The sequence below is a fragment of the Anastrepha obliqua genome, chromosome 2 (assembly GCF_027943255.1).
Source record: "Anastrepha obliqua isolate idAnaObli1 chromosome 2, idAnaObli1_1.0, whole genome shotgun sequence".
Taxonomy (NCBI): domain Eukaryota; kingdom Metazoa; phylum Arthropoda; class Insecta; order Diptera; family Tephritidae; genus Anastrepha; species Anastrepha obliqua.
In genome coordinates, this window is record NC_072893.1 from 125,811,443 (window position 1) to 125,828,458 (window position 17,016).

The 17,016-nt window shown below is 33.6% G+C and overlaps 1 protein-coding gene across 3 annotated transcripts in view; it reads right to left on the reverse strand.

Moving 5' to 3' along the window:
* Window positions 1-17,016, reverse strand: part of LOC129239114 (uncharacterized) — a 62,367-nt gene that overhangs the window by 17,918 nt on the left and 27,433 nt on the right. The window contains exon 1 of one of the 3 annotated variants that reach the window (XM_054874417.1): window positions 8,362-9,430. The exons of the other annotated variants lie outside the window; for them this stretch is intronic. Coding sequence (XP_054730392.1) covers window positions 8,362-8,456 — 95 coding nt within the window. The 5' untranslated portion in view covers window positions 8,457-9,430. Of the gene's footprint in view, window positions 1-8,361; window positions 9,431-17,016 lie in introns of those variants that run through there. 3 annotated transcript variants of the gene reach the window in all.

Genomic DNA, 17,016 nt, shown 5'->3' on the forward strand with positions numbered 1-17,016 from the left:
TAATAGGGAACAAAATTGGAAATTCATACAGACGTTTAAGGGGAAAACTAAAGGCGTCGATTTGCAAGAAATGGGTAAATTGCACATATGCGGGGTGGTGTTCAGTATGTTAATACCATTTGTATGTTTAATAATACGCTGTATGCAATGAGTAACAATACCCTGTGCACCATCTGAAAACCACTACTTTTACCTTTTTATTTAAAAAAAAAAAAAAAAAAACACTTTATGATACTCGTTCCCACGACAGTCATTTCTACGTTAGCGGAAATACCCCTATTTATATCTGGTTGATGACTATAACTTCATCAGCATTCCCCAAAACAATATTGGGGAATATTTTGTACAGTTACATCCGAACACTTGAGCTTCTTACGGTTACGAAATGTGTGCAAATTCATAACTCAACATCTGCACCCTCTGAATGTCTCGACACTCAATTACTAATTTCATTGAATACGATGGCAATATTTTTAGTGTGGGAATTGCCCTGTTATATTATCGCCATTTTGAAAGTGCCTTTAAGTGAACCAGTACTTTGTCCCTGCGCTGTTGATTGTTTCAAAGAATTGTTTTATTTGTATGATGGATAGAAAAGAATGACGCTCCGATTCTGGGTGAATAGTCCTGTTTGCAAAGAAGGGAAAGGCACAGTCTAGAAAAGCAAAATTATCAAAAATTCTGCCCGATATGAGCATCACAAAAAGATGCCAATTGGCTGCCAAAAATGCAAAGTAACAGTCCATCGCTTCTCAGATGTTGGCAATATATGACTTGAAATGTTTCATGACATGAAATGCCAACTTTATTCAATTTGCTGTGTCGATTGGCAAATTCATTGAAATTGACCACCACTGAAAGTCGTCAAAAATTTAGTGTAGAGACGTTAAGTATTAAGCGTTTTCTCAATGAAGTTTTATTCGGTAATGAGCAGTTCAAAAGCACGTTACCGTTAATAGCGGTACAGTACCGTTTTTCTCATTTTACCTACGCTCGCATTAAGTTCTGATTTTTTTGTACTGGAGCTCTTATTAATTTTCATTTAACTGTATGTTAATTGCTTGATTGGCGATGAAACAAATTGAAAGTGAAGATTTTTGATCAATAAATAAAAACTAGTACAAGACATCGAACATTCATTAATAAAATAATAACAAAATTCATTGCATACCTTCTACTCAAATATGAACGAGACGTTATCAATAAAACGGTCCGCGGATGACATATGGTAGGACTGTTATAAGCTTACATGGCAAATTTCAGCGTGATATGTCACATAGTTTGTTTTCTGTGCTACTATAAACAAGTCAAGCTCGAGTGTGTTCTTCGAATTTAACGATGGAAATTCAAGTTGATCAAAGAATTTGTTTGAAATTTTGTTATTCCAACAAAATTTCGGCTTCAGACGCCTTAAAAATGTTGCAGACAACCTATGGGGACTCTGATCTATCGCGTGCACGTGTTTTCCAGTGGTACAAATCGTTCAAAGAGGACCGTACATCAACCCAAAAAACCACGCCAAAGTCGCTCAAAAATTAAGGCTGACTGTTTTTTTCGATTACGAAGGTGTGGTGCACTCGGAGTTCCTTCCGCAAGGCCGATCGGTTAACGCTGAATATTATTTAGACGTTTTAAAGCGTTTGCGCGAGAACATTCGTCTTAAAAGGAAGGAATTGTGGGACAACAAGTCATGGTTCTTGCATCACGATAATGCACCAGCTCACACATCACGTCTTGTTCGCGATTATTTGAACAAAAATAATGTTAATATCGTTCCGCAAGCACCGAGTACACATGGCATTCGCCTGATATGGCTCCATGTGACTTTTTCCTGTTTCCCAAGCTCAAGTTGCCGCTCCATGGAAAACATTTTGAGACAATTGAAGTCGTAAAAGAGAATTCGAAGAACACACTCGAGCTTGACTTGTTTACAGTAGCACAGAAAACAAAATATGTGACATATCACGCTGAAATTTGCCATGTAAGCTTATAACAGTCCTACCAAAAAACAAATAATTTATTTTTGCCATATGTCATCCGCGGACCGTTTTATTGATAACGTCTCGTTCATATTTGAGCAGAAGATATTTATCAGTAAATGAGCAATAAATTACTGTAGGAAAAAGGATGAAAGTGAATAACTGGTGAATACATACAAGACCACATATGCATACATACATACATACATACGAGTGTACATTTGAGAAATACTCGCAAAATTTAATGTAACGATTTGCGTTAGCGCTCGTGTGTGTGTTTCGAAAGCTTCTCGGAAACAAGCGCGGTTTATTCGCATATTCACTGAGTAAGTGACCGCCAATGACAACAAAACCGACAGCTATAAATAAAAACGAAATAAACAACAGCGAACAATAAAAGAAAAAACAAACAACAAAAAACAATGAAGTAATTAAACACAAATTAAAATAAACAAAGCGAATAGGAATATATACAAAAACAAACAAAAATGTTATCAACAAAAAGAAGAGAGGAGAAAGCAAAATAAATAAGCGGTACGAAGCGAAAAACAAAAGGGAATGAAATAAGCAAGAGTAAAGCGAAAAATTAAGTAAAAGCAAGAAGTTACATGTTGAAAACCGGGTTTGATACCCACAAAAGTAGTGCTTAAAAACATCGAAATTATTTTATTTACAAAAGCTGACCTTATGAAGGAAAAAGCAAAAGAGAGCGGCACACTAAGAGAAAAACAAATACAAAATCAATAAAAAAGCACTGGACAAATGCAAACAAGTCAAACAGATGTAAATTCCAAGCGCGAAGTCAGGTACGTTCACCAATAAAAAGAGATAAAAAACGGTTAAAAATAGTAAACAGAGAAAAAAGCAAGCAAATCGCAAAAAAGGCGCCGATTAAACAACTTGGCAAAGTCACGAATGAGTGAATGAGAAATTTACTCAGAAATGGCAACCCAACAAACAACAACAACAAAATTCTGTAGTTTTTTGTGACAACGTCATAATTTGCGCAGTTTTAAAAAGTGAATTAAATTTTGTAATATGCTATGAATATGAGAATGGCGAATGAGCGCAAAATAAGTGAAAAAACTGTGAGTCTGTGCTAAAAAACACAATCAAGTTAGTAGAGTTAACTAGAAATAGCGAAGAAACGTAATTTCGTGAAATAAATAAATTGGCTGTCATTGACTGTCACTTGATCAATGGCTATACACATACAATTACACAAACAAGAAGTAATGGAAAGCACTTCGAAAAAATGAAAATATATATATATAAAGAAAACAACATACATACATATACAAAAAAATTTAAGAAAATATATAAAAACATAAAAAGCATATATAAAAAAATATATAAAAAATATATAAAAAATATATACAAAATATTATATATAAAAAATATATAAAAAACCAACAAAAAAAATATATAAAGAAATATAATATATAAAAAGCATATAAAAAATTAAATTAAATACATACACAAAACAATTTACAAAACAATTTACAAAAATATATAAAAAAATATATAAAAAAAATATATAAAAAATATATACAAAAATATTTAAAGAAAATATAAAAAAAATATATAAAGAATATATAAAAATATATATAAAAATATTACAAAAACAATATTAAAAAAATGTTACAAATATTAATATTAATATTAAACAGTAAAAAAAAACATAACAAAATGCAATATTAAAAAAAATACTTAAACAATATTACAAAAATATAAAAGAAAAAATGTACATATATACATATAAAAATAAATAAATTCTATATAGAAAAATAGAATATATATATATTATAAAAAAATTAAGTATATATAAAAAAATTAAATATATATAAAAAATTAAATATATATAAAAAAAATATAAAAAACTACTACCAGTTCGTGGAAACCAAGAATAGGTAAGATCAGTGTGATAACGTGAATAAAGTGGGGAAAAAGAACTTTACCCAAGCTTTATCGGAAAATTAATTAAAAGCAGTGGCAGGAATTCAATGTAAATATGTAAATAAAAACCATTGAATTTATGGATATAAATACTGCCTGCCGATATACATATAAAAAGCTCTCGCAAGCAAGCATAGCAACAAAAGACACATTCACCATTCACCGGCTATTAACGTCATCAGACGTCACCATTCAAACAAATAAACATATTCGACACCGGCGTTGTTTAAATATATTTGTGTTATGCACTTATACTCGTACATACAGTGTAGCGTCGGACTGATCGAGTGACATGATCGTTAAACAATGTTCTTCTACGAAACCGATGCGGTGCCGACAATGACTTTTGCACACATACATACATATACGCATAGGTAAGTATGTGCGTCAATCTTTGGCCCCGAGACTGCAAGCACAGGCTATCAAATAATGCCTGCGAGGAAAAACTTAATTTATGGAATGTTTACTTGGTTCAAAATTAACTCGATTTCGAACCACTTCGCTACTCACCTCAAAGGTGGTGAAATTCGTATTTAGAGTGGGATTAGTGTCAAAACTGAAAAATGCACGCAACAAGTGGGGGTGACACTCATTGGATGAGTTGCTTTTGATTTCGTTTCTAGTTTGCGTCGTGCTGGGAAAAATTATGTAATTTTTCAAATTTGTGAATTTTAATAAAATTATAAAATTATTTATTATTGTATTTTAATATAATAAAATTGTAAAATATGAAACTAATAAATTTGATCGTACAAAATATGGAATTATTTAAAAAAAATTAAGATAAAAAACCAACATATTTTTTTTTGGCCTCTTTCAAGGGTGCTGTAGTAGTATTTTGAAGATATATCAACTAAGTTTGTTTCTTATAAAATATTAACGGTGAAGTATGGTAAAAAGCTCTGAATGTTTTCTGCTAGGCGTCTCACAATGTGTACAATTATTCGGGTTATACTATTTGGCAGTTTAAAAAGCGATATTAAAATCTAAATTGTTTGAGAACTGTTTATTTCACCTTATATAATTTCAAATTTAACACCCATTGGAAACTATCGATAAAACATGCAGGACGTCGTACTAAATCTCAGCTGTCGAATTTAGTACACGAACTAATCTTCTTCTTCTTCACGAGCTAATCATGGTCCAAATTCCATTAGTAGCTCACTAGGTAACAGTTCGAACGCACTTCCCTACAGGGTGTAGAACATACTTGCATACTTGCATTAATATGTATACGAGTACACATGGCAGCTATGGTGTCACTTAAGTCACAAGCACACATGCATTTGATAAGTCACATTTTTGGCATCATTTCTTAATGCGTTACTGTGGGACGCCAGTTTAATTAGGCCAAATAAAAGTTAAAGCTAACCAATGGGTGCTTATCTCACATGTGCTCTCGACCATTATGTTAATAATGTTGTCATGAAGCAAATGGCTTAATGAGTGATATTCCTCAGTTACGGAGTATTTCGTAACATGCAAATACATTCCTTTGCATAATTTAAAAGGTAAAAAAAACTGTAATAAGTACAGTCAAGCAGTTGGATGAAAGTAATTCACAGAAAAGAAAAACTATAGGAGTAATATTTGAAAGACGGTTAGCATTGAGTAATGTGAAGAGAATTTATTAACCTGCAGTAATCTTAATGAGTAAGAAAAATAACTGCACTCGTAGATTATTGGGTTCGAGAGCGAGGTTGAGTTCGAAGGCTTTTTAAGGTTACTTGACTCACAATCCAGTATACTTTTCTAGTTCTCACACTCGCTCAATACCAAAAAGAACTATGTATGAATGATAGTTTCATATAGGGATGCTAAAGTTGATACAAAAAACAACTTTCAATGCCCACGTCAGTGCAAAGAGTCATACAAGCTGTTATAACATTACGGCTACGCTAGTGCAAAGCAAACTTCCACAATGGAAAACTCACATTTCAATAACGTTTTACGTCATTGGTATACAAAAACAAAACTGTTCTATGAACTTAGAAAAACATATTTGAAGATAATGTTGAGCTTCGAATTGAATATATTTGCATAGGCTAATCAAATCTAGGAATTTATTGACTTTTTTCAGATAAAATGGAAACAAGGCTAAAAATGAAAAAAAAAAAAAAACTAATAATAGCAGCTAAAAACTTACAATAGTAGTTAGTGGAATAACGACAAAAATAAAAAAAGAAGTAAATTCAAAGCGCTAGTTGTACCCTGCAAATGAAAGTGTGGTCATAAATATGTACAAGGAATGAGTGGATGAGCGTGTGAGAGTGACAGTTGAGCCTACGATACCGGAACAGTTCGGATTTATATTCCATCAAAGGATTGTGACTAAAGCAGTGTAGTGAACAAAAAACGAAACTCGGCGAGGGTTTTAAATTGCTACAACACTAGCTATCTATCGTAGCAGCAAAGTGATAGAACAGTAAGACTTTTTGTGCGTTCAAAGGAACCGTACAGACGCTCGCCTCACTCAATGAACAACAAAAGTAATAATACAAAGTGACATTTGGCGCATGTCAGCGGTTAGCTACTAGTATGAAATTAAGGGAACACTTAAGGTTAGAATTACGTAGATGTAAAAAATTGCCAATAAATTAAAGACGCATTAGAAACAACACAACAAAAAAAAGAAAAAAAAAGGAAAAAAAGAAAAAAGGAAGAAAAAGAAAAGAAGAAAGAAAAAAGGAAAAAAAGGAAGAAAAGAAGCATTCAAATATGCTAAGTAGTAAGTAAACTATAACAACACGCGAAACCAAAATAACAAACTGTCACATTTTAATTTTTTTCTTTTTTATTTATTTATTTTTTTTTTTTTTTTTGATATTTGCACGAGAACAAACGCTCACCAATACCAATTAAAAACTAAAAAAAACTTTCAGTAAATATAAAAATTAAATAACAAACAAGGCCGTCTCCCATACATGCATACACACATAAATGCGTGTGTATAGGTACAGTACAATGGGTGGACAGGAGCTCGCATAAGTGGCAAATATGTATGTACACATATTTTTGTATACGTAAGTACAAAAATTTTAAATCTTAAAAGTCAAATTTTACAGTGAGCGCCAATGAAAATCGTACAGCTTTCATTTTTTGTACTGTTTTAAGAGTTGTAGTTTATTTTATGAATTTATTATAAAAAATAATTAACTTAATATAAAAGCATAGTGCATATTCTAAAAACATTATAAATTAAAAAAAAAGATTCATTTTAACAAAAATTCGCATCCGATTTTTTTAAGTAATTTTTAGTAATGGTGAAACCTTCAAGTGGCTACTGTTAACATTTAACTATATTACTATTGCTCATTTTCGCCAGAGAACGCATTTAGAGAAACTCTGTTAAAACTTTTTAAAATATTGATATTTTCAAGTTCTTTAAAAAGTATGGGCTTTCCATTTATACTGAATGTCTTAGAATAGGCGGTGTATATATTTTTATAATAAATTAGCAAAAAAAGTAAACTTTGGAAAAATTGCAAAGAAAAAAAAAAACAGAAATGTACGTACATTTTGTATGAGCAATCACTATATGTTTGTGTATACATACTGCATACATATATACACATAATACTTATTGTAGAAAAGTGCAAAAGGCGGCTTATGCGTAAAAAATCTCATATTTGTGTAGTTTAATAAACGGTGTTCTGTCTGCATACCTCTGTATGTATGTATGTATGTGTGTATGTATGTATGTATCTATACGTATATATGTGTAGCCGAAGACGCTTGTGAGTGTGCTGCACGATTCGAACCCCTTATACATATGTATGGCGGCCGGTAGCCCCAAAAATAAAAATATGTACAGGTTGGTCATTTTTTCCTCTTGTCCAACTCGAGTTTAGCACATTTTCGAATTCTCACTACGATCTCAAGTTGTGACATGATTGGGGGGAAAAATAGGTCAGAAACATCATACATATAAAGTTTATTATCGCAAAGCTTACCTAAAGCTGTGATACGACAGCCCAATACCCATATAAAGAAGTCATTAGGCGTCGTCGTTTTTCGAATATATGTAAGTCCTCTTTTTATAGTATGGTATTTTAAAGTAAGAGTGAGATTAATAAGTTCAACCCGCTTCTTTCCGCCTTATCTAGCAATAATAGATATTTCCCTTGGCTTTTATCCTCTCACAGACCACTTGAGAGGTCGACATCCCACACCACCATTCCCCCCCTCAATTGAACATCTCTTACATAGTATGCAACTACTACATCACGGTAACTCACGACACGGTAAAGATTTACACGCTAGATACAGAAAATTCATCATACATAAAAAAATAGTTGCAACAATTTCAAAAAAGCATGAACGAACGACAACAAAACCAAGTGAATCTAAAAAACTGTGGCAAAAGTAATAAAACTATTTATTTGCGCTTCTAAAAGTCTATATACACTTAACAGTAATAACGTACTTTTTTGTTAGATCGGCCATTTTGTAGGCCCCACTGCTACTGCCGCTGCCGCTGCCAGTAGCGGCGGTAAAGTTCTGTATTTGTTGTAATTTCATTTAATTTTTATTTTAACGTTAATTTATTTTTGCCGTCGTCTTCGTTTGTCGTCGTCCCGTTTGTTTATTTTCTATACACCGACTTTGCTCTTGCTTCCGTCCTTTTTTTAATTTTTTTGCTTTTCTTTAATTGTTTTTTTTTTTTTTTGTTTTGTTGTTGTCTGTTGCTGTATTTGTATTATAATAACAATAACGTCTTGCTGTTGATTTTTTGCACTTTGCACATATTATCAAAGCAACAACAGCAAGCAGAAGAAGAAGAAGAAGACGAGAAAAAAACGCACACGTCGTCGAACCAACGAACTTATACTTATTATATAAAAATGCACTGAGAAAAATCAGCTAGCAGAACGTCGCGTAAATCGGTGACGATATCGTTTTACTCAAGTTCGTACAAGCGCAAAGTAGAAAGCATTTAAAAGTGACATACTATACACGAACGCGAACGGCGATTTAGCGAAACCGAAGTGCGGTAGAAAATCGCAAAGGCAGGAAAGCTGAAGGCTGCAGCCTGCAGGCGTTTGTCGGCGACCCACTCACATGAACAACACACTAATAGCACAGCGCCTCCTCTTTTGCTGACTAACCGCGGTACAGACGTCGCCCATGTACACATGCACACACACACACACTATATAATATACATGTGAGTATGCGATGTTGAAAAATGCCACAGCGAAGTTTAAATAAAATTTTTAAAACTTTTGTTCCACAAAAATTTCCACTTTTTTGAAAAAGCTTGTTTTCCATAAAAAAATTTCAAAAATCCTCTTTAAGATAGAAAGTTATTGGATTTTTTTTTAATTTCGCAACAACGCTGAAGTTTAAGGTTTGCAACTTTTGTGCAAGTTTTAGTTTTTAACTCTTTTGAATGTCTTTTTTTTTTTAAGAACTAATATAACTTTAAATAATTATATTAAGACCACCAACTACTACTTTAATAATCTTTTTACTAAAAATTTCAAATTGTATCACGAAAGCAGCAACTGACGCGGCGTGTGCTTGCGTACTGAATGTATGCGGCTGGGTTTGACTGGTCGGCACTGGCTGGCCTGGCCTGGTCTGCCTCAACGCTGTCGATTACCGACTTCGACGACGATGTCGACAACAACACAGCGATGCCATGCGATGCGATACGATACCATACGAGAGGTGGTGGTACTCAGCACAAGGCTGGTTTTGTTTTGTTGACGACGTCGCCGCCGCTGCCACTGCCACCGCCGTCGTAGTCGCACAAGCAACGAGTACGGCACCGAGAAAAGCGCCTACGAAACGAGGCAATGAAAAATATCAAGAACAACAACTAAGTAGTAAATGTGTTGCGACGCTTTTGATAGTCGTTTTAAAATTGTTGCTGTTTATGTTAGATTACGAATACGATTGGCAGTCCGTGTTGTTTTGTGTTTCTCTACGCGTACGTTTGTGTGAGAGCCAAAAGAAAGTATAAAGTACATACAAAAATGTGTATGTTAAAGTATCGCACCGATACAATACAAATTAATTAAAAAATAAGAAAAAGTACCAATGTGAGTAAAAGATGCATTAAGAGCGCACACGGGTTGAGAGAAAGTTTTATTTAAAAGCGTTCGTAAAGAGTCAAATGCAAAGCGAGCATGTGGTGCCGGCTGTTGATGGGTTTTCCTAACTCAGCTGAAGTCTAATACATAAATGTTGAGGTAAACGCCGATTGTATAAACGTAAAACGCAGACGCTAACAAACTTATGTATATAAAGAGCGCAACAAGAGTAAAAACGTATTAAACGAGTGCAAAATAAAATATTGAAAGAGTGTGGGACTCGCAAAATAAAAGCGAAGAGTAAAAAGAAGTATGCTTTTGGCAAAGTCTAAGCTCCGATTCGTTAAAGAAAAGAAGAAATTTGCCGCATGTTGTGATATTTTACACAGTTAATATGAGTGAATGAGCGTAAAAAGTACTAAAAAAGTATACAAAAAAATGCAAAAGGTCAGAACCAACGTTATTCCAAAACTAGTAATACACATTAGAAATCCCTGAGTCACAAATACGGTCTTACAACAATATTGAAAAATTCAATAGCAAACAACACTACAAAAAAACAACAAACGAAAAACAAAACAAGCAAATTGAAACAATTACCAAGAGTCCAGAGCACCAAATCAACATAGTGTGAGATAGCAGCAAGATTGGAACGGTAATAAAAATATCTCTTCTCTCTCAACACACTCATACATAACCAATACTCAGTTGCTCGCCAAATTTTTCATAGCGTATGCAACAACAAATATGTCAACAACATTGGAAAGCTTTCGCTCAAATAATGCTAAAAAAGATCGGCAAAAGCAAAGAGGAAAAATAACAACAATATATATATACTATATATTATATATGTATGTATATGTATAAACTTGTAGAATATGAGATGCATCAATAACAATGTACGACTGTGCTGCTACACAAAAACAAATCATTCGTTGTAAACTAATAGAACACACGAATTGAATTTGTTGTATAGCACGACGAAACGATGACGCCAAATAGGCACAAAGCAAAATAATATAAACGCAGGCAGGCAATAAATAGTAGTAAAATAAAAAATAACTTAATTGTAGAAGAGGCAATATGTGCCGTGGCGCTCACAATAATAGCAGCGAGGCAGTTGCAAAGCTTTGAGTATTTATTTATGCTTTATTTAATATTTTTATAAAGTTATAAATTACACTAGAACAAAAACTTAGTAACTTAAAGTATAATAAAACTTCTTCCACAAATTTTCCTTAAATTTAAAAAATTCTAAAAATTTTGGAGTCTGCTTTTTATAGCCGATTAAATTTCGGTATAATAAAGTGCAAGTTTGAAGTGGCTAAAAAAATCACATAGATTTTCCGTATGGAAAATATTCGAGCTTTGTTATACGGAAGAAAATGCATTACACCACCAACAAAAAATTAATTATAAAAAACCAATGCGAATGTTGAGCCTCTTTAAACTGGCACAGTATTATAACAAAATTTAATGAAGTGCAAACTGCATACCCAAATTTATCCAAAGATTCTAACAAAAAAGCTTGAAATTTAAAAAAACAGTTTGAAATTAAAAAAAAAATTTGAAATTTCTATAAAAAACTGGTAATTGAGTTTGTAAAAAAATTTAAGCTTTAAAGAGAGAAGCTGTGAGTACTCTTGTTTTTCTCTTACAAACGTGTTATTATATCAAATGTCAAGTGACACTATTTACATTAATATAATATTTATAAGATTTTTTTTCGGCAATGGGTTTCCTCGATGCCTATTTCAATCAGTTGGCACATTTTATTTCACTTCAATTTATTTTATTTTATTACGAAATTCGTTTCATATTGCCATTTCCTTTTTTATTCTACTTTATTTTACTATATTAATTTTGCTTTTCTTACTCCTACATATGAATATGATTATTCATTATTACTCACCATTTTTTTTCTTTTCAAATGTTTACAACATTGCAACGATGACGATCGGTGACTACACCGCACTAGCAGGGCCTGATGAACTGCTACAACAACAACAATCAGTTCTATGTTGTCGACGCCACTCTACCAGCATTCCCCAAACGCTTATGGGGAATATTTATACTGCTACAAGAACAACATCATTGACAAATTTTATTTTAAAATTTTTTACGTTTATTATTTTTTTAAACGGTATCTTTTTATTTTTCATTTATTTGTGAATTTTTTAACAAGAAAGCAAACGTATAGTCAATAGGAATGTTGAATGCAGGTGACTCTCAGATTTGTATTTCCCTTGTTTCACAACTACCGCTGATTGCAGCCGTCCAACCAACTGCATTACAAAACCAAAGCACATGATTTTTATTTTTTTCGTGGTTATTTTACATTGGCCGATAAAGCGAAATTATTTCACCATTTGTCTAATTTTTCTCTAATGGCCATTATGACGTATCGCTTTCCGGTATGCAAAGCCAAACACATCAATGTCACAAATAAACAACTCGTCAGCCAGCAAACAAGCACCAGCTGCGGCCTGCCAGATCATCTATTAATGGGATGATTTTGTGTGATTTCACAAACTAATAACTAATCGATTTAGACATTTCATAGGTAGGAAAATTTTTAGTGGAATATTTTTATGTGATTTTTTTTTTAATTAAATTTAAAAACGTCCATAAAATTTAGCTATCTGTCTACTTAGCTTTGCATGAAAAAAATGTATATTTGCTTAAGTACACCGAACAACAGGAAAACCACCAACAAAAATTGAGCGAATTTAAACATTACCGAAATCTACTGATAAGACAAGAGTCGGCCTATAGTAACACAAATAACGGTTTATGTGCAAATATGTATGTACAATATTTATGTAAATATGTATAGTCAACTGCACGGCAAGTCAAAAATTCAACGAGTGCAATGTCACCGTCCGACCATGTAACGTATACGCCCTGTACGGCCATCTGTTGGCAAAGTTTACACGCACACAAATGCAAGCGCTTGTTTGCCTGCCAGCCTGCCTGCCTGGCTGACAGTTGGTTGACACTGCAGCGACCGCTGAAATCTGCTACAGCCTCTGTTGATTACAATATTATTCAGTATTGTATTCTTTTTGTATTCATTTTTTTCTGCAAATGAAGATATCTGCGGCCAGCATCGGCACGGTATGTGGCTAAAAATAGTCACAGCGCGGTTTAGTTAGTCATCCAATGTTCCAAATAAGCAAGAGTCAACAAAAGGGGAAAGCAGGAGAAAAAAACACACTGCGGTGAATTTACGTTTTTGTGAGCAAACATTTTTTTTTTATTTTTATTTTTTCTTATTATTATTTTATTTTTTTTATTTATTTTTTATTTAATATATAATAAATTTTTAAATACATGCTTTATTTTTGTATTTTCAAAATTGTGTTCCGACATTCGCAAGACTCGCTAATCTTGTCGGCTGGTTATACGAAAAAGATTTTGTACTTAGAAGCTTTCAGCCAAGCGTCAATTGTACTGTGCATAACACAATGCCTCACATACATAATGTATGTCCATATATAAATATGCCTGTGTTTCTATCGTTTAGTTTATAGGGGCAGCTTATTATTGGCATTGTTTTTATACTAAATCATCAGTTGGCAATGAATGCGACTAATTAAGAACATGAAAGTTAACACAGGAAGGTGGAATGTGCAAAATTAATAATCATTTTAAATTTTCTCTACGAAAAATATAAAAAAATTTAAGATGGGTTGAAGCAATTTATATTTACTTATTTCTTTTTGTTTAGTTAGATTTTTCAAGTATTTAAAAAAAAAAAAAAATTATGAAAAATAAGGGACTCACCCTACAGTGAACATTTTAAAGCAAATCACGAAAAATAAGGGCGAGTTTACATACAGTGAAAATTTCAAAGCAAAGTTAAAAATAGTGAGAGTGGGAGCGAGAATGGAAACCAAAGAACGTAAGGAGGCTGGACAAAAGAGAGAGAGTGTGAATGAGAACCAAAAAAATGTAAAAATAATGAAAACTAAATACGAGTTTACACTCAGTGACACAGGCTGGGCAAATTGCAATTGTTTTTGGTTTTTCAAGTTTTCAAAGAGAGAGAATGGAATGAGCACTAAAACTCATGAAACTAAGGGTGAGTTTACAAGCAGTAACGAGCTTTAATTTTTTTCCCTTTCAATGCAAAATGCATGTAGATTAACGGATTGCAATATACGTGAGTTTCTGGTTGTGGCGAAACAATTGAATAAACAGAAAGGAAATGGAGTTGTAGGGGAAATCCGCTCGTGAACAACAATAAAAATGGAAAACAATACAACAATAATATGAATACAGATATTCAATTATTACCTAAGCAAATCAGCTGATTCTGTCAAATTCACTGAGAGCAGGATAGCGGTTCACGGATGTCGTTACCTTCTGTGGTGTTCTTTCCAACGTGAGTGCTTATTATTATAATTATGACTTGTATAGCTATACATGCATTATGTAAAAGCAAAAATCATGAAAACTAAAGGTGGGTTCACACAGTCAGTGTCTGAACTGTTCAATTTTTGTAACCTTACATGGAATAATAAAATGACAACGCGAAAGTAAAGTATTTGAATATAATAAAACTAAAGGCGAGTTAAGATAGAGGTTGAAGGGTGGTGAAACAGTTTTTTTTAGCTAGAGCGCGAGAAATAAAAACCAAATGAATATGAAATTATTGAAAACAAGTTGACCAAATCGCTATTTTTGCAGCTTTCAAGGCAAGACCTCACAATTCGGAGCGAAAAATGAGAACTGAAACGCATGAGCTTCCAAACAACTGTCTCCAAACGACAGATGGCTGTTTTGTTATAAGCTTTTTATGGCAGAAATAAGCTCGGAGTTTTGTGTTTGCCTGGCTAGCAGTGATCGCTGTAAAAAAATTTGATTAGTTTTTTTTTTTTTTGAAGCGTAAAATTTTCAATGAACTCCAGAGAAGAACCACTCGAATTTTAAGCACAATGCAGGTACACCTGGGCTCAGTTGATAGTAAGAAGTTGTTTATATTGCGCTATTTTTTAATCAATTATTGTTTGATAATTTTAATTAAATTTAGGATAATTTTAATTAAAAAATGATAATTAAAAAATGTATTGAAAATTTTCGAAATATTCTTATTCAATAATGAATATTTAGACTAAACTACTTTCGTTTGAAAATTTGTGAAATAATTTACATAAAAAAGGTATCCCTCGAATTTCTCCTCCGTGCCTTTTTTACACCGAGCACACACAGTCGTGTTAGAAAGAGGTAACTTAACGAGCGAGGAACAAAAAAAAACAAAAACAACAAATGTCGACAGAATATTAGCTTGATCACTCTGAGACAACAAAAAAGATTCTTTTCATACGGAAGTGAGTATTTATAAATACACACACCCTAACGTAGGTATGTATGTGTGTACATACTTGTCTGAATACACGTAAGTATGTATGTGCGCGAGCTTGTGTACCCGAATGCATTGTATTAAAAGTTTTACATTTATCATCACTATTCGCTCGAAAATACAAATGTTATAGTTTTCTGGGTACATTTATTTATGTAAATAGATTTGCAAGTAGTCGCGAAAAAAATCACATGAGACTCGTGACTCTATTAGAAATACACACGTAAGAGTATTCGGCTAGCTGCATATGTTTGTGTGCTTGTTGTGCGCTCATGTGCGGAACCACGAGACTCAGATTTTGTAGTTGTTGGTATTATTGTTGCTCTGTAGTAGTAGTTTTTTATATGTTTTGCTTTTATACGAACAAAAAAATCAATTCAATTCAACATATCAGTGCATTGGGTTTGATAGCCACAAGAGGCCAAAGTGAATAAAAATTCAGTAGGTAGATGAAATGAAGTGAGGAAGAGCGACAAAGGGACACGCCGACGAAAAGCAGGGGCGACAACTGCTACAAGAACATCAACAACAACTGTTGGCCTGCGATCAACAGTGGCATGGGTGGCAAGCACGTTGTAATTTGATGGTGATATGGTTATTGTTGTTATTGTTGATGTTGCTGTTGTTGGCACTTTTACTTATGTATAATGTTGCTTTGCATGGTGGCGTAAGAAATGTTAGGAAAATAGGAAAACAACAGAAAAAAATGACAAGCCATAGCAACTGCAATTTCCACACTCAGCAATACACAAATGTTGCTAATAATAGCCAGCTGTGTTGCATGCAACAGACAGCGGTTCGTTGTTGAAATGTAGAAGAAATCAATAACAACTCAATGCAACGACAATTGAGTTGGGACGAAAAACAAAAAAAAAGACGAGCATAAGAGGCAAAGCCAAACAAAGAAAGTGTAGCAGATTCAAATTTTTTACAAGTAAGAAGCAACTGACTGACCGAACGGTGGTGGCGACGGGCAGCACAGCCGCAATTCTCATGTGTGTGGAATAGAATGCAGTGGGTACGGAGGCAGAATGGCGGAGGTTTGCAACAGTGCCAAAGTAAAGCTGCAATTAGTGGTGCCGCACCTTAGCCGTAACCATAAGTAGCGGTGAAATACTTGACATTTGCTTTGATATTTGCGAAAAAACATTGAATATTAGAAATTGGAAATTTATTCGTGTTTTTATGATCAAGTACCAGTGTTGTTGTTGTGCAGCATAAACATTCGCCATACCTATGCATGGGGAATGTTGCTGAAGTCGACAGTCCTTGGGCGAATATAAATCCCGATCGCTCAGATTATGTGGAACCAACTGTCGTGGAACGGTTGTTGTCATAAATTCTACTTCAATAGCAGCTGTTTAAGGTTACGGCAACGCTAATCGACAAATTCTGAAACATTCCGGCTATGGTTATGGTTACGGCTATGCGGTTATGGTTACGACTGTGCCGTTATGGCTACGACGCCACTAATTGCAGCTTAAACTCGTAAAAGGTGCAAATGAGTACGAGTATCCACCGCAAAGATACAGTTTTTTATGTGCAGCAAGAACTAGTACCAAACTAGTCCAAAAAGTGGGCAAAGTGTAAGCATTGCAACGTGTTAAAGTAGACAGCCGACAGTATGAATTGGTGATAAGGTGCGCACTAGTTACCGTTCGCAGAAGGTCACTCCGAC